Here is a 27473-nt window from a genome sequence, read left to right on the forward strand (position 1 = left end):
ATGTTTTTTTCAAAAGAGCGTTATAACGAAACAGCGTTAAAAGAGGTAGCGTTAAACGAGGTATGCCTGTATATGTACAATTGCATGTATGTATATGTATGCATGTATATTTGCATATGCTTTTACAATAAAGGAATATTTACATTAAACTTCTATTGCATTAAAGGGAGGGTTGAAAGTTCAATTTTCGTATATGCAATTTATATGTAAACTGCAAATTATGAGCAGCAAATTGCGATATTTTTATACTTTACAACTACAACATGTGTACTTGCATTGCATATACACAAATGTATAAAATAACATGGGTTCTAATTTGTGTGCAAAATATTTTAAATGTTTCCGAAATAGGAAAAAAGGAAGAAAGAATATTTTTATGTCTTATATTCTTTACTATTTTAACTTCCAACCAGTCTTACAAAACAATTGATAACTGTAAATATGAAAGGTAAACTTTGAATAGCGGTTTCCGTTTGCAAACTTTAGTGGTGTACATTATGTCAACTAGTTATATTAAAACAAAATCTAAAAATAAAAAAATATGTATGAAAAATTTTCAATAAAAAAACTTTTTCATTTCGTTTTTTTTTTTCTTAATTTTTCAATATTTCAAGGTATAATAGTTTCCTGTTAGCATATTTTGTGCACTGTATAGAATATGCATATATTGTGAAAATAGTTTAAATTATATTAAACTAAAATGTAAATAATGCTAATATACTGTATGTATGTACATTACAGGCCCAGTATAAGGAGGATATAAATGATATTTATAAATTTTTAATCATTTTGCTAAAAAAAATTTAAATATAAAATTCATATTTCATTAGGATTTAAGTTGGTATATATATGTACGTCGTATGCAAATATTTGCAAAAAAATTTTTTAAATAAAATTTATTAAAATCTTTGAAATGACAAATAATTTTGGAAACTTATTTTTTCGTTTACAATTTCGTGACAACATTAATGCTTAGTTTCCTTAATTCTATTTTTATTTTCCATTTTGAAGAAAATATTTATGTAAAATATTAAATTTACATAATACATACTAATATAGTAAAAACAAAAATAAATAAAAAAATATTTATATTTTCTTTTCTTTTTTCATTAATAATCGAGTACAACATATAAAAAGCATAATAAAAACTTAAATGTTAAAATTTTTATTATAAAAATGTAACAAATCTATTTATTATCTTATTTTAATTTCGAATTTATATTGAAAGTATATATATATATGCACTTATCTCTTATATATACATACATATATATTTTATTTATTTGGAACACGAAATTTTTAATAAATGAAATATGATATCGTGAACTTTATATACAATTATTAATATTTTATTTTTGACATGCTAAGTATTACATTTCCAAAAATTTATCTAAATATTTATATATGTATATGTATGTATAGGATTATTTCAAGTACTCGTATTGAACTATTGCCAAATAAAAATAAGAATTTTTTGAAAATAAAAATCTTACTAGTATAATTATTGAATAACTCTAACTAAATCGATTTTATATTTATTATGCCTCTCAAATTTTTACATTTTTGGCGTATTTGGTCAAAAATTTTTTTAGTAAAATTAAGTCTGTCGGATAGTCTGTCCGTCTATTCATTAAATATTCTATATCTTTTAAAATAATGTAGGTTAAATTTTTACAAACAGCTTCTCCAGAATAAAAATTTTTTCATATCCCTTCTCTTCCGTGTTATAGCTCTTATATAAGTGCTGAAAATGTATATAATTAATCGTTAATTGGAATTGATTTTTCAGTAATTTTTCAACTCGAGTAAAAGTCAAGTTTCAAAATTTTATGGGTATCGACAAATATTTATTTTGGTCTAGCCATTAGATTTTTTTTTAACTACCTTCAATCGCTAATTTTACTAATTCTATTAAACCAAAAATATAAAAATAACAAAATTAATAAGCAAAAATAAAAACTTTAGACTAATATAAAATATATAAAAAAACTTAAACTTTAGACTAATATAAAATTTTCGAAAATTGAAACCCTAAGAATCTGAGATCTCCCTTAATTTATGCAAAATTATTTGATCACAAATATTTAGTCAATTAAAGTTAAATGTTTTGTGAGTGAAAACGATAAATAGGTATATGAATATAAATATATCTAGATAGACCTATGTAGATATAGGTATTTAAAATAGTTATATGCAGATATACTGGCAAAAAAATATTTAGCTCTCGGATGACTTAACAATCATGTGACAAGATTTGGTACTAATTTTTATAGAATAAGAATGGCGCTATTCTTAAAAATTGAAAAGTTGAAATTTGTGCACTTTAAGTTGAAAAATATGGAATTTTTTGTTATAATATATAAAAAAGCGGTAGCAAAGTATAAAGTTTAAATTTAGACTTAAATATTAAAATTAGTTTTTGTTGCGCAGTCCAAATTTTGAAGATACATATAAATGTATACTAAAAAATTTGTAATAATACAACTTTTAACTAAGAACAAGCGTGTTCTGTCATCATGTTTAACTCTTAGGGCTATTTTTGACCCCTAAAATTCCATGAAAAAAATATTCTATTCTTCTGATTCGTTTATAATTTGCATTAACTATGTTATTATGAAATTGTGATCACGTAAACATTTTATGATAATTATATTTGCTTTTACATAAGAGTACGTTTCTTAAAAAGAAATTTAAAAGAAAAAGTTCATAAAGCATATGTGTGTGCACATATACAGGGTGATTCTGAAAGGTATACAACAACATATATCATTGGTTAGAAGATCGAAAATGGGTAAATTTTTTGTTCCGGGCTAGGTGCCAAATCTCTAGGGTTTCCAAGTTCCAGGGACGAATTTTCACAAAATTTTTACTTATCCAAGTTTTTTTGATTATAACTTCGGTTCCGAAAAAGATAGGAACTTTAAACAACAAGTTTCTGAAAGGCATAGTAAAGGGCTTAAAATAGCCATGCTGTTTGATTTTGTATTTTATGTGCCTTTGGAATAAGTGCCTTTAAGGAAAATAAAATTTTTCCCTTTTATTTTTTCAGTTTTTTCTAACTAAATAATTTCGTAAATGCTTAAACTTTAATTTAAGTCCTCAAACATGAAAAAAATGTTATGGTACAAAAGATGTAGCACAAAAATCATTTCTATGTCAAGATTTTAAAGACCCTATTTTTCACTACTTTTGTTTTTTATTGATTTAAAGCGCTGTAACTATCAACTATTATTAATTTTTGATGACAAAAGTCACTCGAAAAAAACAGTTGGTATTTTTGTGAGCCGTTATTTGCGATAAAAAATCTGAATTTTAATGTTTTTATTGAAATGTAACAAATAATAATAAAATTGAAACGAAATTTGAAAAACAAAAATTGATTTTAAAAAATTTGAAATTTTTGAAAAGAAAAACTAGAATTTTCATTTTGGAAAAACAAAAAAAAAATCTAGTAATCAAAAAATTTTTTTCGAAAGTTTTCTTGGTAAAGATAATTGATAGATTTTTTATTTTTGCCAATTTTTATAAGAAATGGTACTTATATGGTTTGAAAATTTTATATGCATTTTTCTCACATTGGGTGCAATTTAAAAATTTGAAAAAAATATTTTCGAAATCTAGAAATCATTTGGCATCTGAAGTTATTAAAATTATCCGGCTGGAACGAATTTTCAAAGACATGCCATACAATTTTTGACATTTATTTTAATAAAAAAAAATTTTTTTTATAGGAAAATTTAATTTTTTTGTACAAAATGGAGTTTGTAAATGCGATTAATAAATTTTTAAACACATTTCTACAAAAACTAAAATTGGTGTACGATTGGTAAGGATGTGTCCCATGTAAGCAAATAATTTCAAATATGCAATTGAATAGAAATGGATTGGAGAGAAGAAAAACATAAATGCTAGCCGAATTAGGTGAATTTCATACGAGAATTTAGTGTTTGTTTTAAGAAATTTGAAAAATTATTGGATAAGGAGTTTGTATTTTTCCAAATTTTTTAGTAAAGGAATATTAAATTAAATTTAATTTTAGTTTTAGCAACATCTGCTTTGATTTGTGACGAATTGAATTCGTGGTTCACAATATTTTTGGTTTTTGTGCTATATTTTCTGTACCATAAAGAATTTTCTAATGTTTGAGGACTTAAATTAAAGTTTAAGCAGCTAGGCAAAATTCTATAAAAAAAAAAATTGTGGTTTCAAAAAAAGTTATAATTAAAACTTGGATAAGTAAAAGTTTCGTGAAATTCGTTAAAATACCTGGAACTCAGAAACCCTTGAGATTTGACACCCAGTCCGGAACAAAAGTTTTACCCATTTTCGATCCTCTAATCAATGATATATGTTGTTGTATACCTTTCTGAATCACCCTGCATGTTATGTACATACATATGTACTTATGTATTTGCTGATTCAAAATTAAATATGTGACTTTTTCCACATATTTCAAAAGTATATTATGTATACATGATCAGCCTCATGCTGCGTACTTCTTCACTTAATTTTTAACACTATATGTACTATATGTATACAAGCACATGCATGTGTATTTTATTTTGTATATTTCCCTTACATTAACTAACTAAAATAGTTTTATAAAATTGTTATCAAAATATTTCGCGATCAAAGTACAAAAACTGAATTTAGAATTAAAATAGAAAAGAAAAAAAAATTGTCTGGTCTATTATAACACCTTTGTTATCAATTATAATTTCAATGTAAGATTTGAATAGTAAGAAAAAAATAAATAAACGCAGACACTTTATTAAATATAATTAATATTTTGTTTTTATGTATGTACTTGTATATATGCAAAATTTTATTTAACTTTGTCGATATTTTTTGTTTTTGTTTTTTGCTTTTGTTTTTGATTCGAATTTGTCATGTCACCCACGTTATACGTGCCAATAGTTCCATTTAATTTTATATTTTTTATATTAGTTTTTGTATTTTGTATACTTATGTATATATGTATATTAAATATTATTATATATAGTATGTATTTCTTCAGTATTTTTAATATTATCAACATTAGACATTAAATATGTATGTACATATATGAAAAATAAATAAAAATTTTGAATTTTTTAAAAAGAAATTTTTGTAATTACCAGAAAAACACACATCAAACTAGAATTAATTATATCGTGTGTGATTATTGTTTTAGAATGACTCTCACTTAGCATATCATTTAATAGGGTCAAAGGAAGATTAATTCAAAAATTTATGTAATCGATGGGTCCAAATGGAACTATTCCATGTAGACTTATAATAAAAGTTTTCCTTGCTTTTGTGAATGTTCTAGAACCATGCGTATGCGTAACCATAAATTATTGAACACTTAACTTTAATAGAAATTTCATAAAACTTTTGTTGTAAGTTGTTAAGAAACTTTCAAACATTGTATTTGTAAAGGCAGAAGCTAAGTTTCGGCAACATTATTTTAAAGTGATTTATATTAATAAAACATCATAAGACTTTAAGTATTTGTTCCCTTACATTTTTAATGCGTAGAAAATTATAAATTTTAACATTAGTTGGAATAATAATCATAAATATTAATTCTTTATTAAAAAGTTACAATATTTTCATAAAAAATGCTTTTGTTCTAACTTTAACAATTGGAATAATTACATTTTATAACATTTTATTATACGGTATTTTTATTCATATAATATTAAGCATATTGTAATATCTTAAAATAAATATTGTAAATCTACATACACAAATATCGCACCCTGTTCATGTCCTCTATTATAAGTATAAGCACACTAAAAATGTTATTTTCTTCGCGGTTGTATTTCATATTATATAGTATAACAATTGCCATTTTATGGTAATAGTAAGGAAAAAATTCCTATTTTAATTACTTTAATTTAATTTAGCAGAATTCTTTGAAATATTTTGTCTCTTATTTTATTATGAAATCTTTATTAATAACAAAATGAAATGTTTTTCGGTTCTCTTATGTTTTTGAGATACGATAGTTGTATCCGGATTTCGGAACTGACACAATGTACTCTTATTATGTATGTATAATATGTTAAACTATTATATTATTTAAATTATGTATAAATATGTTAAGCATTCCAAAATGCATATGTGAAGAACAAATATTCTTAAAATTGCATTCTATATAGGAATAGATTTAACGGCTTGTTTTTATTGTAAAAATTACTAATATGACAATTAAAAATAATTTATTCCAAAACTGACTATAGTAGATTTCTATGTATTTACTTGTAATGATATACAACATATATACATATATGTACTTATAATGATATACAATGTATAATTATTTCTTTTAAAATTACTTAGTACCATTTATATAGTTATGTTATACAAAAACAACATTCACGCTTTGTACTTTTAACTTTATTTTTCTCCGTCTTATTTTTTTTTATTAATATTAAAATAGTCTAGCCGTCTGACAAATTTAGAACAAAATTATTAAAAAATTTTATGTACATATGTACATATATATTATATATATAAAGCGTATATGCATTATATTTATACGCAGGAATCAGTGATAAAGCCGATTTTTTTAAAAGAACTACACAGTAAACTATTTTAAGAGTGATTTAAGTTAAATAGACTTTATTTAGGCTGCTTAATTTTCATTAAGATTCTAGAATTTTTATATAGACACAGAAATATGTGTAATATGTGTGTATCTAAAGCGAATTTTAGATTTTAAAAATTTTAATCGGCTTAATCTAATATAGCAAGTACATTAGCGAAACGTTTAAATAAATTAATAATTAAAACATAACTAATTTATGTAATCAGTGTTTTCATATAAAGTTGTGGTAAAACAAACATTATTTTAAAGCAAATATAATCTATAATATTTTTTTATGGATAATAATATATAGAATTGAAAGCCAAAAACCAGACAAAATCAAATTAATCAGAAAAAAAATTAAAACTAAAACAAACTTAATACAAAGTCATAAAGATCACGAATAGGCAGAATTTAATGCTTTTATGAAAGTATTAAATTTATAATTTTAAGTATTAAATTTATGGCTATAAGGATTTAAATAATATCACAGGCAATATTTGTTATTCCTCATACTGTTTATTTTTATTTGTACTTGTGTGATTAGTATTTCCGACGTTCATACAAAAAGTTTGACCACAATATAATTCTCTTTTGACCAAATTTTTCTTATTATTGTTAATGCATAGATGCAGAAACATTGCATGTCTTAGCATAAAATAAGACAATCTGTTATTTTGTTCGTAACAACGAGAGAAAAACAAATTGTTTGAATTAAACGTACCCACAAAAAATATAATTATGAGTATATAAAGCAGTTTTTTGTCTACAAAGTAGTGTTATGTAAACTATTAAATTAGGCCGACGATATGTACACAAATATTTTGAGCCCTAATTCTTTTCAACACATATTATAAAATCATCGTCCCTGTTGTATAACACAAGTAACAATCTTAATTGAATATATAATAATGTAAATATAAAAAAATGATAAAGGTATACAAAATTTAACTTCCTGACTCTTTAATCAATAAATTTTATTTTATAATTTTGATTAACTAATTTGAAAAAAAAACTAGTTAATTGATTTAAAACGCATTTAGTTTTTTTTTTAATTTTTATTTATACTCATTTTCCTAGATAGGTCAATTTATTGGACTTCGATTAAGGGTCTATCAATTTGGTTATTTAAATTATTTCTTTAAAAATAAAGCATAATTTTTATTTCACGCGCAATAACTAACTTAAAACTTAAAAATAACTTATTCCTAATCAATTTTCAAAATAATGTGTTGAAAATCTAAATATTATTATATGTATGTATATACGTTATACAAAAAAAAAGTGATTACATTTGTATATAAATTTGCACATACTCATATATGTGGAATTGTATATGTTGGATGGCAAGTTGTACATTGTAATGATTCGCGACCTAAAGGACCAACTGTTTGCCTCCCCCCCTCTAGTAGTTTTCCTAGTGTTAAATCAATGTAGTCTAGTCAATATTAGTATATACTGCGAAAAGTTGTGTACGAAAGTAGATGTAGTTTGGAATAAATTAAATTTTGAGCATTAGCGTTTTTCATAAAATAAAATTAAAAATCTCACATATTTAACCTCGTTAGGTTTGGTGGCTATATGGAAAATATATCAAAGTAATTATCTTACATTTCTGTTGAATTTTACAATAAAATTAGTTTAGAGTATTTGCAAACCTCTTTTACATGTCGAGCTTTAATATTCAAAAAGTTGACGAGACTTATTATCACAAATTTTGAAAATTTGTATCACTGAAAGTTCACGTTGCAAGACAGGAAATGTTGTTTCGAAATAAAATTTTTGTTTTACTATGAACAAGCAGCGTCTATTTTCAGTATAATGTATAAATTTGAAGTGTTATAATATATATGTATAAGTGTAGGTAAATTTAATTACCTTCCTATATTAATTTATCCTTATTATTTAATGAATCTATTATTCTTTTTGTTAAATCTTTGCATTTGTATAAAGTTGAAATTACGATTATCATGTATATGAGTGTGCGCTAATATGTTATACCAGACGTCGGGTCCTATTTGAATTCAGAGTCGTGGAAAAACCAATAAAACTTAAAGATTTGGGTGTTTGCTTGATGCTAAATTGTAATTCATTAATATTAATAGCATATACATATTAATGAAAGGGCGAGCTTTTGTTCGAAATTATTTAACGTTGATTAAACCAATGGATCATCAATTGGGATATTAATAATCAGTATACATTTTAAAGTCGTTGCACTCCTTTCGTATTCGTTCTCATTTTGATTACACTTCACAAGTGTGATAATTATATTACAATATTCATATTAATAGGATTGAGTCAATTTAAAATTATTTTTTAAGTTTTCTTATCTTAACTTTTATCCTTTCTTTTGTCCCTACTCGAACAAGCTTAAATTAATTGATTTATCAATGTTAGGCAATTGCAGTTGTGATTTTTGTTTTTCAACTTACGAATTCTGACTTAATTTTTTCCGGCATCATAAACAAAATTTTTACTAACTTTAAAGAAAAGTCTGTTCTCTATTGTAAAATGTTTGAGCTAGACATGAAATACAAAAATATAAATAAGTCATAAAATAATTAAATATCGAAAAGGGCTAAATTGTATACAATTCTATAAATATTTTTTTATCTTTTACACTCTCATATATGCAATAAGCGCAAAAGAAATATAAAAATTAATTGCGCGCGGCGGAGAAATTAATTTTAGCATATATTTTCAATAAAAAAAAAACTTGTTTATCAGTTTCAGTCGGGCCGCGCTACTGTCTGTGCATCTGTTCACAAAACTTCTGTACATTTGTAGATAGAAAAGAAACCCTTTGCAAGAAATCTATACTAAAGGATTCAAGTCTTCCTTTCTGTCAAGTTATTCTCAAAATTAACAAAATTCCAATTTTCGGCTCTTTGTTCTTCAAGTCTCCTTAATTTCTATAAAAACAAGCAACAAACGAGTTACCATCAAAATACCATCCCTTTCTCCAATAATAGTAAATTAAAAAGAATAATTTAAAAATTAGTTTTTTAAAAAGAGTATTTTGACCTTCAATGCTCGAGAGAAATGCACAACTGTACAAACCATTGATTTAATTCGAATAAGTTATAACCAAATTTTGTGTTCAAACCAAATCAAAATATGTATAATAAAATTTATTTATTTTTAGGTTCCTATGGTTTAATGAGAGGCTTATTTAAGATTGATATATACATTTGCATGTGCATATAGTTGTATTTATTAATAAAGGGAGTGATTCGCCCCCATCTCTCACAAATTAAAAAAAAATGCAAATAAATTAATGTATTGGTATTTATTACTATTTTCTGATCGAATGTTATCGATAGATACAAAACAAATTATATATATTAGAATAGGAAAAAATTTGAATGTTTTTACAGAAACAATAAAAAACAAAATATGAAAAAAGACATTTTAGTATGTATACATAATAACAAATACAAGGAATAGAATATACAACTAGAGTCTATAAGTAAATAACGTAAATATATTATTTATGCAATAACTAAAACTTATTTTTGTGGCAAACATAATTTACAGGATGTTTTGCGAAAGATTCTAAACCCAAACAAAAACTCGTAAAAGTGGAAATTTTTGTTTTTTTTTTTTTTTTTAATTTCGAAAAGTACATACATACGTTGATTCATAAAGTAGACATGAATGCAAGTAATTTATTTACTTTCAATTAATTCAATTTATTTAATGAAATTCATATTTTAGCATGTAAGTTTCCTACACATTTAAAATGTTTGTTTAAAAGAAAAAAAAAACAAGAGAGTGAGAGGAAAACGTTTTACAGACTTTTATTTTTGGCAACTGATTTTTTTATTGAAAAGTGATCGAAGAACAATCCCTAAAATGATTTGTAATTTTATGGAAAACATCCTGTATAGTGACAACCAAAAAACTACATAAACAAATTCTATATGTATATGTCAATCAGTGCCTATGTATTTACATAAATATACTGACATTTTTATGTAATTCATTTTGTATCAATATTTTTATTGAATTACTATATTATGTACAAGGATAAAAAAAAATTTTTACATATTTTATTCATATAAAAGGAACAAATACACATTATATTTGTGTACACTTGTAATGTATGGCATTTGGTTTGGTGACAGCCGGTACAATGCGTGTAAAATAACTGTTAGAAAATTTGTAACATATTTATGTTCAAATATGCTTCCCATATTTAAACTACATCCTTATGTGCATATACATATATATATTGCATTATACGATCTTAAAAAATCAGAATAGTGTAAAAAATTTTAGCATAAATAGAGCTAAAAAATTAAAAAAAAAATCTATGTTGCTTTTTGAGGCCAAGTAGTAAAAAAATATTCTTTTTTCGTACATAAATAAAATTCATAAATGAATTTTTTTTTATCTGTTATACAAATCACATACATATATGTATATACATTTGTGAATATTTCAATATTTTTTTTAAACATATGTATTTACATACACAGATATCTGTGACAGAGTCAGGTTCCATGTTTGGTTTTTGAGCGAATTGATCTTTCGAAAAGAAACAAATAATTAGAAATCTAAAAAAACAATTAAGTTAATCATACAAAACTATGTTTGATTTATTAAATCAAATCCTATTCTCACATAAATACATTTTTACTATACATATTTATTATAATTCAAAATAAAAGTTTCTAACTTTTGAAACACTTTCATTTCAAAATAAAACTTTATATTTTATAATGGCTTATTCCACAGCACAGTAGAAATGATTTTTTAAACATCATTTTGTAATTTTTGGGGAATAAATTTAGTTTATGTACATGATGTATGTAAAATAATATTTTGGGAGTTATTCAAATTGGAAATCAAGCGTTTCACTTTACAGAAAAGGTTAAACATTTTACCTACTGTAACGGTTACATTGCCTAAACGAAACGTTTTCGGAGAAAGAATGGAAGAAGCAGCGTTGGTATAATTGTCGAATTCAAAGATAAATCGTTTAATCTTTAAAAATTGTAGGATTTTTGATTCAAATTAAATATGCGTCAAGATAATTAATTATATTCCTTGATGAAAAGACATCTACTGTTAGTCTTTTTGCGGAAATTCGGTGAAACTTGCATTTCCGAAAACATAAATTGTCACAACTTGAACTTTTACGAATTGCAGTTGACGGTCCCCCCTCCCCCTCCTTATGTTACGTATAATATTTGTGAAGAAGATTCATTTTCAATTTCGTTGCAAAATTGCTATAATTTAAAAAAAAACAATATGGGCTGGGCTTGCATAAATAGTTGTATATATGTACATATGTACATATGTAAATTCAATTCTAAATGCATTTGTAATAATTTTATTTTTATATTTATATGTAGGTACCATATAAGGATCATCGTATATCCACCTTAAAAACGCAAGGATCACCGAAACGTACCATTCCTGGTAGTGGAATTAACTCAATTGATCGACGTAAACCACCATTTTCTAGGCAGTTAAGTAAAACTCGTGTACCGGAGCCTGCTTCCACTTTACCAACTTATCAACCAACAACAACACCACCAGCAAGTGCAACTGGTAACACTGGTGCAACAATTCCGACTCGTCAATCAACTCCAAGAATGGGAAGTCCCCCACCAGCAGATCCTAATAGTTTATTGCGTCAAAATCACGAATTACGTCAACGTCTGCAAGATGAAGCATGCAATTACCGACGTAGAATTGATACATATAAGCAAGCTCAATCAAATCAAGCTGCCTTAGTAAGCCGCTTGCAAGCTAAAGTAATGCAGTATAAACAACGTTGTAATGAGTTAGAAGGAAAGATGATAGAAACTATAAAACCTCCACCAATTTCACCAGCATCGACAAGCCATTTAACAAACAAACCAGTTTCATTGACCGGACCTGTAAGATTATTTTTTATATTTTATTTAAAATTTAAAAAAGAAAAAACAGTATAACGTTATAATTTTTTTAGTGTTCCTTACCACCAGTTACAACATCGATACCATGTCAAGGATCACTTGATTCCCCACCACCATGTCCTGGAGAATATGTTCATCATGATGATACTGAAGATTTATTAAGAAATTTGGAAGATGAAAAAAACCGTTGTGAAAGTTTAATCGCCCAGAACACAGCTCTGAGACAACAATTGGAGGAATCTAATCGTACTAATGAAGCATTAACAAATGATTTGCAAAAGCTCACTAATGATTGGGCTAATTTAAGAGACGAATTATTAGCAAAAGAAGACGAATTCAACCAGGAAGAACAGGTAGATATTTCGATGTGTTTATATGAAAATTATGATGCCCTAATCAAGTTTTTCAAAATAATCTTTTTTTTTGCAAAATGAAACATCAAATTTGTTTTTGATGAAAGTATAAATCATTATCATATCATTATTTATTATGGTTAAAATCGCTGATTTGAAATTTGTATTTAATATTTTGTTAGAGTTGACATACAGATCTACTTAATTACGATTTCTTCTTGTAATCAGAAGTTGCATATAAATCCGTCAAATGCAATAACATATTTTTTGGATATCTCTATGTAAGGGTAATCCCAAAATGTATGAGCAATGCGTTTGAAAAAATGGCTCAAATAAATAATTAAATTACTCAACTCCAATATAAATTACGATATAACTCAACATCAACAACTAAGCAAAAAGCTGAAATATTAAGAATTAAATGAGTTTAAAACTCTCATTAATAAAAATTTTGCGAATTTGTATTACATAAAATCCACCAAAGAGATTCGGTTATCACAATTCGCGATAAAAAAAATCTTAAGAATTTTTACGATGATCGATTTTTCGAGTAATGGCAGCGTACTTCTTAATTTTCTTAACGAATAAAGATGAAAAGGGGAATTACCGAATATAAAATTTAGTATATATACAAAATAAAATTTATTCTTGCTTTATATAGTAATTTTTACGAAACACTTAGATATGAGAATAAAGATGTTAACGAAATATGTAGTGTGAAAAGAAATTTCGAGTAGGTTCAGTATGGAAAAATACAATACATTTATTGTCCGTTTAGGACGTTCGGCTACCTGCTCTACAACTTCAAAAGTTGTTTTTCTATTTCTCAGAAATTATTTAAATTTATTTTGATCAAATAATTTTTAAGCTAAATTTTTTGCAAAAATTTTTTTTCGAGCTTTAATTACCCGGTACTAAAATAAGGAATAAAAATAAGATTTTAAGTGTCAATTAAATATATTGAATTGTGCTTAATCAGTTTATGTATCGAATAATTTTTCATGAAATCCGCAATTTACGAGTTAAGGTAATATGAGCCACTTTTTTTATTACTTGAACAATTACATATGTACATATTAAGCAATATTGCAATGCTGAACTAATGCAACTGCAAAAATCTTTTCCTGTTGCGATTATCATAAACTGTATTCTCACTTGGTTAAAACAAAATGCATCCAATTTCGAGAAAAAAATGTATCCAAAATGCATTCAGCCTCGTAAAGTAGAATTGTTGTACTAAGTCGCCTTATGTTGTACAAATTAACTTATAATTTATATCAATCTGTTTTATTGTTTTATTATTTTACTGTATTTTAATTATGAAAGTTAAGGTCAGAAAATATACATAATTTCGCTGCAGTAAAGACGATTTACCATGAAAATTTTAAAAAATATGTGCAGCCAATGTGTTTTCTACTACACCTAGCTTACATGAAATATGTTTCTGGTAATCTAGTATGTTCTTGAGTAAAAGTTCTGAATTTGAACATAAGGAGTGTGATACTAATTTAATATACTAGTATCTTTGTTACTTCCTTCTAAAAAATTTTGAAATCTGTTTAGTAAAATCTGAAAATAAAGCAATTTCGCGATTTAATATTAGCAGCACTTTGACAGTTTTGTATTATTTATTTACTGTTTGAGGAAGAAATGTATCCATGTTTCAGAAAAATTTTCAAAAGCAGCCAATTGCGGCATTTTAGTAGATTTGAGTATTTTTGTATTTACGCTAAATTTAAAGCAAAAATGTATCCAAATGTATACAACACACTTGAATATGCAAGTGGGAACGCTGATCACAGTGGGTAATTTGCAGTAGAATCCGGCATGGCAACTCTGTTGATGAAATAGATGAATTATCGAATTCGATAAGCTATAAAAATTGAAGTCCGGAAAACAGTGTTCCCCCTCAATAAAAACAAAATGTATCCAATTTCGAGAAAAAAATCTATCCAGCCTCCTAAAGTAGAATTATTATACTAAATCGTCTTATTAAACCAATAAACTTATAAATAATATTAATTTGCTTTATTCAACAATGTGAGTTTCGTTATTTATAGTAAATTCTTTTAGAAATCACACGCAATTTCTATTACATTTTAAAATTTAAGGTCAGAAAATATATGTTCTGTAGCTGTTGAACTATGCGGTAAAAACGATTCAACACGAAAACGGGCAAATTTATTTAGTCAGCAAATAACATTTTTTGGAAGATAATACACTTAAAAGTTACAGCACTTTAAAAGTTTTCTAACATTTATTTAGTGTTCGAGAAAGAAATGTATCCATATTTCAGCAAAATTTTAAAATGTAGCCAATTTCGACATTTTAGCAGATTTGAGTATCTTTGCATCCAAGTTAAATTTTAAAGCTGGGAACGCTGCCCGAAATTGAAAGTCTAACGCGTATAAAAAGTACATACAACTTAAGCTTTATGATATTATTGAAAATTAATTACAAACAAAAATCCAACAGCAATAAACACATTTAAGTCTACCAATACTTAATCACATCAATACACATCGACTTAATTTAAATTTACAAATTTTTAAATTTGGAGGTCAAGCAGAGTCAGATCACTTTAAGTCTATTTCATTACGACGTCGTAACAAAATTTGAGGGAGAATAGACTTCAAGCATTTCGTTTTGCTTGTCAAAACCCAATCTTCATCCCCTGTTTTGAACCTATTATTGTTGAAAGTTTGCTGTTATGTATATATTGACACCAAATTATAATCTGTGACTTTTAAAGTTTAAATGAAATTTTCTTGCAAGAAAACCTTAAGCAACATATTGCTTTCGTTTTGAAAGCAATATGTTGCTTTAGGTTTTTCGTTTATATACATATGTATCCATATTATTAATAATAATAAACATTATGTAGTCGATACTTTGTTTATTTCTTAAACAAAATTAGTTGTATTTTATATTCTACATTAATTTGTAATGATTGCATGTGTATTAATATTACACATACTTAAATTATATCAAATCAAAAAAAGCCTTAAAGTATGTTTATTGCAAAATAATCTATTTAAAAATTTCAAAATCATAAAGTTTGAAATTCATGCTACATGATGTATTCAAATGTTACTAAACATTAACACATTGCCGACCGCACGAATTTCAACTGAATATAAGTTATCCACCGCACATTTTTGATTCTATCAACATTGTCTTCTGAAAATTCTGATTCAGTATCAACGTAAAATTTTTCAAAAGCATCTTCAATTTCCTGCGACATTTTATTAAGGTCTTTTATTATATTACAAAAATATATTACAAAAAAGATATAGAGTTGTTCGATGATAAAAGATAAAGATATGCGATGATACTATAAGCTATAATTTAATATCAGCAATATTTCTTTTCTGCTGAAGAAATATTGCTGGTATACCGTTATACATTGCGACCAATATATATAATACAATATATATATATTTAATATACTTAAAACCATGTATGCAGTACTCCATTGCTTTACATTGTCAAACGGGGAGATTTCCCCGATCGGTCGTACACTGAGATTTTTTATAACGGGGAAATCTCCCCGTTCAGTCGGCAATGTGTTAAATAATTTTTGAACAATTGTATATATACATATATGTACTCGAAAAATTACTTTAACAAAGTTACAATAAATTTTGAAATTAACTAAATGTATAAATGTTTATTTAATCAAATATAATACCAAAATATCGAATTTAAATATTACAGGCTTTCAACGATTATTATAACAGTGAACATAACCGATTGTTGAAAATGTGGCGTGAAGTCGTTGCAGTAAAACGTTCATTCAAAGAAATGCAAGCTGCTATGAAAGCTGAGCTAGGTAGAATGCGAGTTGAGGTTAATGGAACCAATCGTAAGTAACATTTAAATAATTATACATAACCTATGTATGTACATATGTAGTTAAAATAAACGACATAGTATGAATTTACTAAAACTCATAATTTTTTCCTACATAACTACTTTAGGCGAAGTAAGTGCTGCGTGCAACGGTGTTTCGTTTAATTTAAAACAGCAAAACCGTTTGAGCGAACAACATCAAAACCAATTAGAACGTGATTCAAATGAACTAAAGAATCAAATTGCACTTTTGAAAGGTCAATATGAAAACGCTCGTCATGAAATTAATCAACGTGATTTGCGTCTTCAAGAATTAATGACACAAATTAAACTTCTTGAAGATCGATGTGGTGTGGCAGAAGGCCAAGCTATTCAAACAACACGTTTAAATGACGAAATCGAACGTTTGAACTGTGCTTTACGTGATATAGCTCATGCAGTTGTGCAAGATGCTGAAACATCGGCAGAAACAACAAATGACGACACACCTACTGCTCAGCAACATTTGCATTTATCACAGGCTGGCGTTATGGGTGCACCAAAATCACCAAGGCGTGGATCAACAAGGTCGCTGCAGGCGTTTGCAGAAGGAACAATTTCCGCCGTTCAAGCAGCATTACATAAATACCAGTTGTCATTACATGATTTACAAGTTAAATGGCAATCTACAAATGAAAATCTTTTAACTACGAGGAAGCAATTAGAATCTGCAGAAAATGCTAAAGAGTTTTTGACAGCAAAAGTTTCTCAGCTAACTGAAAAACTGGACTCAAGCAATGCCCAACTTTCCGAACTGTATAAGGAAAGGGAGAGCCTTCAAAGAACTTTGGATAGTTTAAGAGCGGAAAAACAAAACGTTGAAAGAGGAAGAGCAGAATTAAATGCTGTGGTAAATGCCGTCTTTTGTAATTATCCTAAGCATATAGTTACATAAATATGCACATGTATATATGTATGTATATGAATGTATACGCATAATATGTAATATACATACATTTTATGTAACTTTATTTATTATAACATTGTTTACCTTTTTCAAAATTATTAACCTGCATCCTTAAAATCTCTAAGTATTTATTTACACTTATAGGTTGATAACTTAAGTTGTGATTACGAGAAACTTCAACTGAGTCATGGAAAATTACAAAAACATATTGATATGCTAGAAGAAGACAAGAAAGCTTTGGAGCTGGAAATACAAAGAATACTGAAAGATAAAGATATAGCCGATATGAACTTACGGTAATATTTTTTTATTGAATTAAAAATTGTAAACCCTTAACGAAGAGAAAACAAGATTTCTATTGCACACGTTTATACACGACTACCATAAGAATTAAGAAAGAGATTCCTTTTAAAAAAATTATGTTTTTCTAAAATTTTGCTTAATTTAATATCCATCAAAAACCCAAAGTTTAAAAGAAAATATAAAAATTCGTTTTGGTCAGAGAACTCACAATATGATGTATTTTGGTTTTGGTAGACTTTGGTCTTTTAAAACAATACGCAGAATTGAAAAAGGTGATTATATTATTATGATTTCTGCAAATAATGTTTATTAAATAACAGTACATATTACACTACATTGAAAAATTGAAATTTGTAAGGGATTGAATAGGCGTTGGTGGTGTAATGGTTAGCATAGTTGCCTTCCAAGCAGTTGATCCGGGTTCGATTCCCGGCCAACGCACTCTTTTTTGATTTTTTTTTTCAATTAAAAAAATTTCCTTTTTAAATGCGGTTACTTTAGAAATAGCTTCCAATATCATAAGTATTTGAAAAATACAATTATATGAGGACTTTATTGCTTTTTCATTTTTTTTATTTAACGGAACTCTGCAGTTCTTTAAGATAAATAAATGGAGAAAGAAAAAAAATTTACGAAAACAAAAAAAAAAACAAAAAATTTATCCCCTCCGTGACAATGCTTTTCACATTGCCGTGACCAGGATTCGAACCTGGGTTACTACGGCCACAACGTAGGGTCCTAACCACTAGACGATCACGGCTATTGGGTATATAAAATTGGGTCTTTTATTACGATTTTATACCTCTTACCAACAAATAAAAATTAAAAAAAATTTTTGGAAACATTCATTATCATTTTTTGTTGCAAATAGATATTTCAAGGTACATTCCATTTGCCTTAAAAAGAAATATGTATATGTAAGTAAACTACATGTTTGTAGTAAAAGGATTAAATGCCTAAACAATATTAATAGTCATTTAAACTGGTATCTATTTTTCTAAAACGCATCATATAATGTGACTGAATATTCACACATATTGTAGTTTTTTGATTAAAATCAATTTTGAAAGTTAAGGGTATGTACTGAAATCATACTGTGATGGGATGTTATTGAATAATGTCCAATGCAGATTATAATTTACGTAATATAAGTATATACATATATTCAGTATTTTGTATGATTTATGTTATCGTAAGAATATCATATACATATATTTTTCGTTTTTATTAAAAATCAAAATAAGAGAGCACAATAATTTGAAAGTAAAATATAATTAATATGTACTATTTGATGTGCTTAAAATTGTAAATGTTAAATATCTTTTTAGCGCTGAAGAAGACCGCAATAGCCGCTTGCGCGAAGAAACTATATCTCTGAGAGAGGAATTAAATAAACTCTACCTAAACAGAGACTTATTAGAGCAACAACGTTTAGAGTCAGAAAATCTAATAAATCTTTTAGAAAAGCAGAAAGCTGACTTAGAATTTGATGTTGATAAACTTTTAATGGAAAAATCTGAATTACAAAATCGTTTGGACAAAATGTCATGTTGCAATGACTCTGCAAATGATGAATTAAAACAATTGAAAGACAATTTATCTGAAGTGGAATGTGAACGCAATAAATTAAGATGCCAAACAAATGATCAAGCAACAGATATTGCATCGTTGAAAAAAGAACTTATTTCAGCTGAACAAACACGATTAGATTTAGAATCTGAAAAATTGGCGTTAACTGAAAAAATTAAAATTATCGAAATTGAAAAGGAAAAGGTCGAACAAGAATTAGCTTGCGTCACCCGCGACCGTGGAGACTTACATAATCAGCTAACCGCCTTAAATCGCAAAAAAGAATCTATTTCTGAAGAACTAATGAGAACACGTCAACGTCTGGAACAAGCAAATGAGTGTAATAATCGTTTAAATAGAAATTTAGAAGAATTAGTTAAAGAAAATGAGGAGAGACAAATTATAATTGAGGGTCATGAGAAGGAAATGCAGAGGCTTCAGGTAATAACAAAAAATAAATAAACAATGCAAAGCAATGCAATAAATTACAATTAAGAAGTTCATAGCTTGAATGATCAAACTTTGTAAAATAAAAAACAAAAAGAAGTGCGTTGGCCGGGAATCGAACCCGGATCAACTGCTTGGAAGGCAACTATGCTAACCATTACACCACCAACGCCTTGCATTATAATTTGAATTTGTACTAGATTAATTTAAAGAGCTTTTTTTATATTTTTAAAGCTTTGTCGATCATTACATCAAAACTTTTTATAAAATGATTTGGTAAACAAAATTCATACAAAAAAAAATTACTTACTTCACATTTTGTGACTAAATTTTAAATATTACGTTATTACTGAGATTTACCAATTTTCAGAAATATTACCTTGCTATTTCTGGGAATTGGTAAATTTCGTGAGTTTTAAAGTACTCGCATACGTACTATTGATACTTATTTTTACACCAAATAAAAAGTTAAAATGTACAAAAAGCTTAGCACAGGAAAATCAGATTTGTATTGAAATAATCTTTAATTCGAATTGCTGATCTGATCACATTACCTTTTTTTTTTTTTGCGTATAAGGCGTTAAGAACACAGCCGTTTTTAATTTTTTATCATATTCATTTTTCTAATTTAATCATTCTTTCCTTTGAATTTTTCCAGTACTACGAATTTAAAAATATTAAAATAACTTTTCAAAGTAGTTTTTTTTTTGTTTTTTTTTTTCTTTTCTTTTTTGAAATAATGTATAAAGAAACTATTTAACACTGTTGATAAAAAAACTAGGTTACACCAAACTGATTGAGTAATCCTAACATTTATTATTTGTATATAAATCTAGATAAATAAAATAAATGTATGAATAATAAATGAATATAAATAATTTGAAATTTTTCACTATTATTTGCAAGGGGTAGTTCTGGTGTTCAATTTACATACATAGATTGAAGCAAATTGTACATTTCTTAATATATTTATGCTAGATTACAGTAATGTGCTTCTCTTATTTATACATACGTATTTAATAAAATTAAACCAAAAAAACAATTAATCTGTAAATTAAATTCATAATTTTACCTTCCTTAAATTTAAAATTTATTAGAATAAAAAAGAAAAATGCTTTTTGTCCATTTTTTTCTAACGAAAAAAAAACTCCACTTTTTAAAAAATACTTCAGATCGTGAGCGTCGTGAAATTGCAATGCAAATTTCAGATATACTTTTATGCTACATATAAGAAACCATAATGTTTTTTTATATGTGGGATAAAAGTATATCTACTCGTAAAATTCAGCATAAAAATTACTATAATAAAAAATTACTTCTGATTGTAATTGTTTACTGTAACAGTTCATGAAACATATACATATGTTATATGTATGCCTCAAGACAAAAATTTTATATTTGTAATGTTTATTTGTAAAAATTTTATATTTGTAATAGGAACTTCTCGCTTCATTAAGAAGTGAAAAAGAATCACTTGAAGCTGTGCTATTCGATACCAATACAACATTGGAAGCAACTGAAGAAAAACGTTCACAACTGGAACGTGATGTTCAGGATCTTTTAATAAAAGAAGAAGGATTAAAAAATCAAGTGGCACGATTACAAAAAGAACTTGATTCCGCTAATCGGCGGGCCCAAGAAATGAAAGTTCAACTTACAAATGCAGCTCGCGCTCAGGAAAATGATTTCTTACAGAAAATAGCAAATCTTAAAGCTCTCAATGATGAAAATTCAAGAAAATTGAATGAAGAAAAAGAGATAATTCGTTCATCATTAGAAAAACGTATGCAACAAAGTTTACAAGCCCTACAAGGTGCCAAGGACGAAGAAATCGATAAATTACAAGAAAGAATAGAAGGACTTCAAAATCATTTAGAAACCATGGCGCAACAACATGAAGATTCTATGATTAGAGCTGAAAATGAAAAACAGCAAGCTCTCTTGATAGGTTAAAACATCTTAATTTTAATAATACGAAAATATATATTACAGAATGTATTTAATTTATAAAAATTTTATAAATAGCTGCCAGAGACAAACAAGCTCTAGCTGAAAAATTGGAAGGAGTTACTAGAGAACTTAAAAATGAACAAGATATTTTAGAACGATGTCGCCGCGACGGTGCTGCTAGGGATGAAAAAGGTCGAAATTTAGTTTTACAATTAAAAGATGAAATAGCTCTTATAAGAGCCAAAGGGGAAGAAACCAAGTAAGTTTAAGTACCTTCTAAAAATTGATTCTATGAATAAGAATTCGAATTTATGTAAATGATTTTTTAAACAAAATAACTTGATTGGAAAGTACAGGTAAAAATAATGAAAATCAATTAAATTAACTTTATACGTTATAATATTACTTTGAGTTCTTCAGGTATCTATCTAATATTTTATAAAAATAATTGCAGAGGTCATCTCGAGGAAGAGGTGAGCAAATACGAAATTCAACTTTCTTCAATGAAGGAAGAACGTGACGGAGCCTGTCGTCAAATTGATGAATTAAAAATGGAAATCCGTCTTAAAGAAGATAAAATCGAAAGTTTAAATCAACAGCTTCAAGATACAATTAGAAAACTACGAGAAGGTACGTAGCATATACAAACATGCATATATAAAAATTTATAAACATGTGTCTATTTGAAACGAAAAATATCTTTTAGCCGAGAACAGTTTAGACGGTGTTCGTAGGGACTTAATGGATACACGTCGTACTTTAGCTGATAGTAATATTGAACGTGACAAGTATGCAGCCAGTAACAGAGAACTTCGGGATCATGTTAAGCAAGTTGAAGCATCAAAGCGTGAGCAAGCTAGAACTCTTGAAGAGGCATTACAAAAAATTTCTAGTCTGGAAGATACTCGTAATAGCCTTGAAAACGAAAAAACTCGTCTGCAAACACTTCTAAAAGAGACTGACCATAACTTAAATAAAACAACTCAAGATTTGAATTGTTGTAAAAATCATCTCCATAAGCTGCAAATGGATAACACTCAAAAAGATGTTGTAGAAAAAGAACTCCAGAGTAGACTATGTAACGAAACTGAAGAACGTGAACGTATAGCATGTGAACTTAATCAAGCCAAAAAACAGTTAGCTGATTTGGATGCTAATTTGTGTGCAACTCGTCAAGAGCTTGCTAGAGCTAGATGTCAAACTAACCAAGACGAACATAGATGGCATCAAACACAACAAGAACTTACTACTCGCATAGAAGAAGGACGCGGACGCGAAAAACGTTTAGAAGATCAGAAACATAATTTAGAGGTATGTTTAGCTGATGCTACTCAACAAATTCAAGAATTAAAAGCACGTTTAGGTGGCGCTGAAGGCAGGGTGCGAGCTTTAGATGAACAATTAGCTGCAACGGAAGCTTATAAAAAAGATGCAGAAAACAAATTGAACTCTATCGGCCACACTTTGCGACGTATAGCTGGTATTCAATTCGATGGTTCTGTAAATCTATCATATCGTTTAACTAGCCCTTCAAGACGTTATAGCCCTGTAAGAAGCACTTGTCCACATGACTACGATAATCGAAGTGTTTCAGGATGTCCAGATGGGCCACCAATAGATGTTGATCCAGAAATGATACGTAAGGGTGTACGATCGTTAATGCATCAAATAGCACAAATCGAACGTGAAAAGGACGATTTCAAAATGCAGTTATGCACTGCCAAGAAACAATTGCAAGAAGCTTGTGAACAACAAATACGCTGTGATAACAAAACGTCGAAATTACAACAGATGCTAAGAAATCTTCAAGACGAGAAAGCTAATTTAGAAGCACAATTAAATATGACTAAATCGTCATTACATTCAACCGAAGAAGCTCTTAAGGAAAAAACAGAGGAAGCAGCTCAACTACGTGAAAAGGCTACTAGCTTAGAAATGCAGTTAGCCACCTCTGGCGAAGAAAAATCTCAAGTTGAAGACCGTCTAGAAAAATGTCGCCAAAATGGTCAAAAATTAGAATCAGAAAAACGGCAACTTCAAGAAGAACTAGCGCGAACTGAAGGTAGAGCATCTAAATTAGATTTACAGCGAGTTGCATTGGAAGGAGATATAACGCGTTTGCAAATGGCTCTTCAAGAGAAGGATTGCACTATAAGAGGGCTTCAGGAACGTTTAGATACACTTACTAGAACCAGTGCTCAACTGGAGGACCGTTGTACATCATTAAAAACAACATTAGATCAACTTAAAGACCGATTACAAAAAGCAGCTTTAGTTGAAACTGAGCTCCGTGGCGAAATTGCAGGTTTAAACAAAGAAAAAGCTGAACAAGGGCATTGTGTACAAGCTGGACAAGATAAAATGAAGCAATTGCAGAAAAATTTGCAGGCCATCGAAAATGAAAAAAAAATACTTGCAGAACGACTAGACGCCGCCCAAAATAATCAAAATGAGCTAAGGCGCAATCAACAAGCTCAACAAGACTTAGCTCAGCGACTCCAACAACAGGTTGCTGATCTAGAAGTACAAAAGTCATCTTTAGAATCTCAATTAAGAATCGCGAAATGGAATCAAGAAAATGCAGATACTGGTGGGCAAGGCGGTAATGATGGTGATTTATCGCGTCAACTGCTAGCTGCCCAAAGAGAAAAATCTGAATTAAAATCAAAGCTTGAAGCACTTAAAGAAAAAGTTAAGGATATGGAAGATAGACCTAGTAAATTCTCTGGAAATGTAAAATTCGATCGTTCAGAGAAAGGAGTATATGGTTTAGATGGTTCAATGGATTCTAATCGTTTAGAAACCGAAAGCTACTTACGACAAGGAAATTATAATTGTGGTTTGGATCATGCATTAATTGAACAGGAAAACAGAGATTTGAGAATGAAAGTTCGTCGCCTAGAAACACAATTAGCTGAAAAAGAGGCGGAGTTAGCGCGAGTGAAAGCTCGTGCGATAGAAAACTCAAAAAGTTTGGGTGGTGAATCAGATCGCTATAGAAGTGCTCAAATGCAAGCAGAAAAATTATTAGATGCAAGAGAACAAGCTCATAAACAACAAGTTTTAAGACTAGAAAACCAGGTAAATTTAATTGATAAATAATTTGAAAAAAGATTTCAAATCAATGAATATTTTAAAGTGAAATAATTCAGTGATGCTTAATTTTAATAAATTTGATTTACACACAAAACGTTTAAAAACAAAATTAATTTTTTGACATTATTCATGTATTCGTTTTGTGAAATATGAAAGAATAGAGATCATGATTTTATTTTGAGTTGATATCTTTTTATTTTCGTAGACGTTTGATCTTTAGTTTCAAGCTCATCTTGGCATAGGATATAGTTTATCATTCAACTTTTATTTATTTTTTCGAATAAAATTATAAGCCTACTTGACTAACTGCCAAAACCAAACGACATTATCAAAAATTTGCTTGTTATTAATTGCAAAAACAAGTTTTTTATTTAACCTTCTCTCTTTCATCAACCGTTTCATATTTAAAAAAATCTTTGTTACAAGATTTATCTATGCAATCTGTTTTCTTCAGCATATTCTGCTTTCTACAGCTAACTTGGTTTTCGTGCACATATCTTTATTTCTAACTATTTTCATCTTAATACCTCTCCTGACATTTTAATTCTAAGTAGGTGTTATTGCGTCTGCCATAAGTAATTTCATTATCAAATAATTAATAGATTTATCTGCAATTAGCTTCCGCTAGCAATCCATTTTTTGTGTTAACAATAAGATCATTACTTACATTACCGCTATAGTCAGGTCACTTGTATCTTTTTAAAGCGCAAGGATCATTCTCAATTCTTTATCACCCTTTTCTTTTTTTTTTTATTTAATTTTTATCTTTCAAAGTATGTATAAAAACTTTTGTAATAAATTTTACGACTTTTCTTCAGAAATTGTGTTTTCTTCGATATTTGATTGTTAGCAATGATTATTTTTGATTTTGTTTTTGTGTTCTACAGAAAGTTTATGGCTTAATATAATATGCACTTTTTTATTTTATCTTACAATAAATTTATAATTGCGAAAAAAGTTGTTTTTGTTACATTCATAAAAATAATTTAATTTTCCATAAATTTGTGTAATTAACATACTTTTTGTTTTTAGATTTCAATGCTTCGCGAGCAACTTGCTCAGGAAAATAAACGACGTCAACAGTACATATTACGCAGCTCTAGAGCTAATAGGGAAATGGCGCATTTACGGCATGCTTTAGGAGATTCGCTTAGACATGTTTCGCAAGATCCTCTAGATCCAGCTTTATTAGAAAATGAAACAAGAAGGTAATATAGTCAAATCTTTTAACTTAAAAATAATAATGTTCACAATTTTTGCAGGTTGGATTGCGCAGTTTCAATGAGTTTACCACCATCATCTTGTCACGATTACGATCATTGTACAAGCCCAAGAAAATAAATATTAAAAACTAGGAAAACATGAATCAAAAGAAGAATTGAGTACACATGATAAATGAGCAATTTATTGAAGCTCAAGTTCAAACTGTTTTTGATTAGATATTTAGAGCAATTTATTAGTTTTTAATCCGAAAAATTGCATTTAATTAAGTTTAAAAAAATCACTCACTGCCATTTTTTGTAAAATAAAAACGAAAGGAAAAGAATAATTTTTAAAGTTGTTGAACTTCCATTTTACGTATTTTAAAAACGAATACCTACTAATGTAACTACAAATTTAAAATCTAAGAAATTTTAAATGTGGAATGCTCGTAAACCTGAATTACGTTATGCATGTTCATGACTATTCATATTACACACTTTCATTTCCATTTTTGTTTTAGATTTCTGTATCGACAATTGAAAGAAAAATCTTTTTTGATTTGCAATATCTTTTATTAAAGACATTGTCAAACAATTCATATACAATTAATTATATATAGCTTGAAATCACACAAACAAATAACATTTGAAAGAATTTTATAAAATATCGAAAATTTGCTAGTCATTTTTAAGGTTGAATCGTTGAATTACTAAAACAATTTGTATTTATTTAGCTGTATCTGTTCTTGGAATTAGAGAACTCGATCAACAGCAAAAGTAAATTAATTTTATTTTTATGTTTTAAATTTTAAAAATAATAAATTAATTAAAATATACATAATTTTTATCAAATACATACATACATATTTATCTAAATAATTTAGTTTTTGTCAACAAAACGATAAAAAATCAAATGAATAAAAATAACTATTAATCCACCTTTACATGTTGTTTTATTAGCGCAGTTGATTCAGCTATGCATATGTTGACTTAATAACATTGTACTTTCCATATCAGGAGTGCATTGATACATACCAGTGTGTAGTTCTTCATTTGTAACGAAAAAAATCTTAGTATAGAAAATATTTAGTAATGGTTGAATAGTTTGAACAGGGCCGCCATAAATTGAATTTCAAAGTACAGGAAAACTAAAATCATGATATCATAGACAACAAGATGGTAAATTTTCTTTGTTAAGTTAAATAGTAATTCTCAATAATATAAGTTATTCACAACATTAAAATAAATAAATATTTGTTAAAATATTGG

The 27473-nt window shown here is 27.5% G+C and overlaps 1 protein-coding gene and 3 non-coding genes across 4 annotated transcripts; 2 read left to right on the forward strand and 2 right to left on the reverse strand.

The window, feature by feature from the left end:
- LOC129613699 (rootletin) lies at nucleotides 1-26343 on the forward strand. The gene is made up of 13 exons (XM_055527875.1): nucleotides 1-60; nucleotides 11938-12468; nucleotides 12540-12839; nucleotides 16557-16704; nucleotides 16820-17580; nucleotides 17782-17933; nucleotides 19269-19950; nucleotides 21394-21904; nucleotides 21982-22165; nucleotides 22361-22536; nucleotides 22613-24987; nucleotides 26035-26210; nucleotides 26265-26343. The coding sequence occupies exons 1-13, from the start codon at nucleotides 1-3 to the stop codon at nucleotides 26341-26343; spliced, it is 6135 nt and encodes a 2044-aa protein (XP_055383850.1).
- Nucleotides 18310-18381, forward strand: Trnag-ucc (transfer RNA glycine (anticodon UCC)). Its single transcript has one exon. It is a non-coding gene; the product is annotated as a tRNA-Gly (tRNA).
- On the reverse strand, nucleotides 18629-18700 carry Trnah-gug (transfer RNA histidin (anticodon GUG)). Its single transcript has one exon. It is a non-coding gene; the product is annotated as a tRNA-His (tRNA).
- Trnag-ucc (transfer RNA glycine (anticodon UCC)) lies at nucleotides 20057-20128 on the reverse strand. The gene has a single exon. It is a non-coding gene; the product is annotated as a tRNA-Gly (tRNA).
- Nucleotides 26344-27473: the final 1130 nt, after the last annotated feature.

Source organism: Condylostylus longicornis, unplaced genomic scaffold (assembly GCF_029603195.1).
Source record: "Condylostylus longicornis isolate FDR11 unplaced genomic scaffold, ASM2960319v2 ptg000004l, whole genome shotgun sequence".
In the NCBI taxonomy this organism is placed as follows: Eukaryota; Metazoa; Arthropoda; class Insecta; order Diptera; family Dolichopodidae; genus Condylostylus; species Condylostylus longicornis.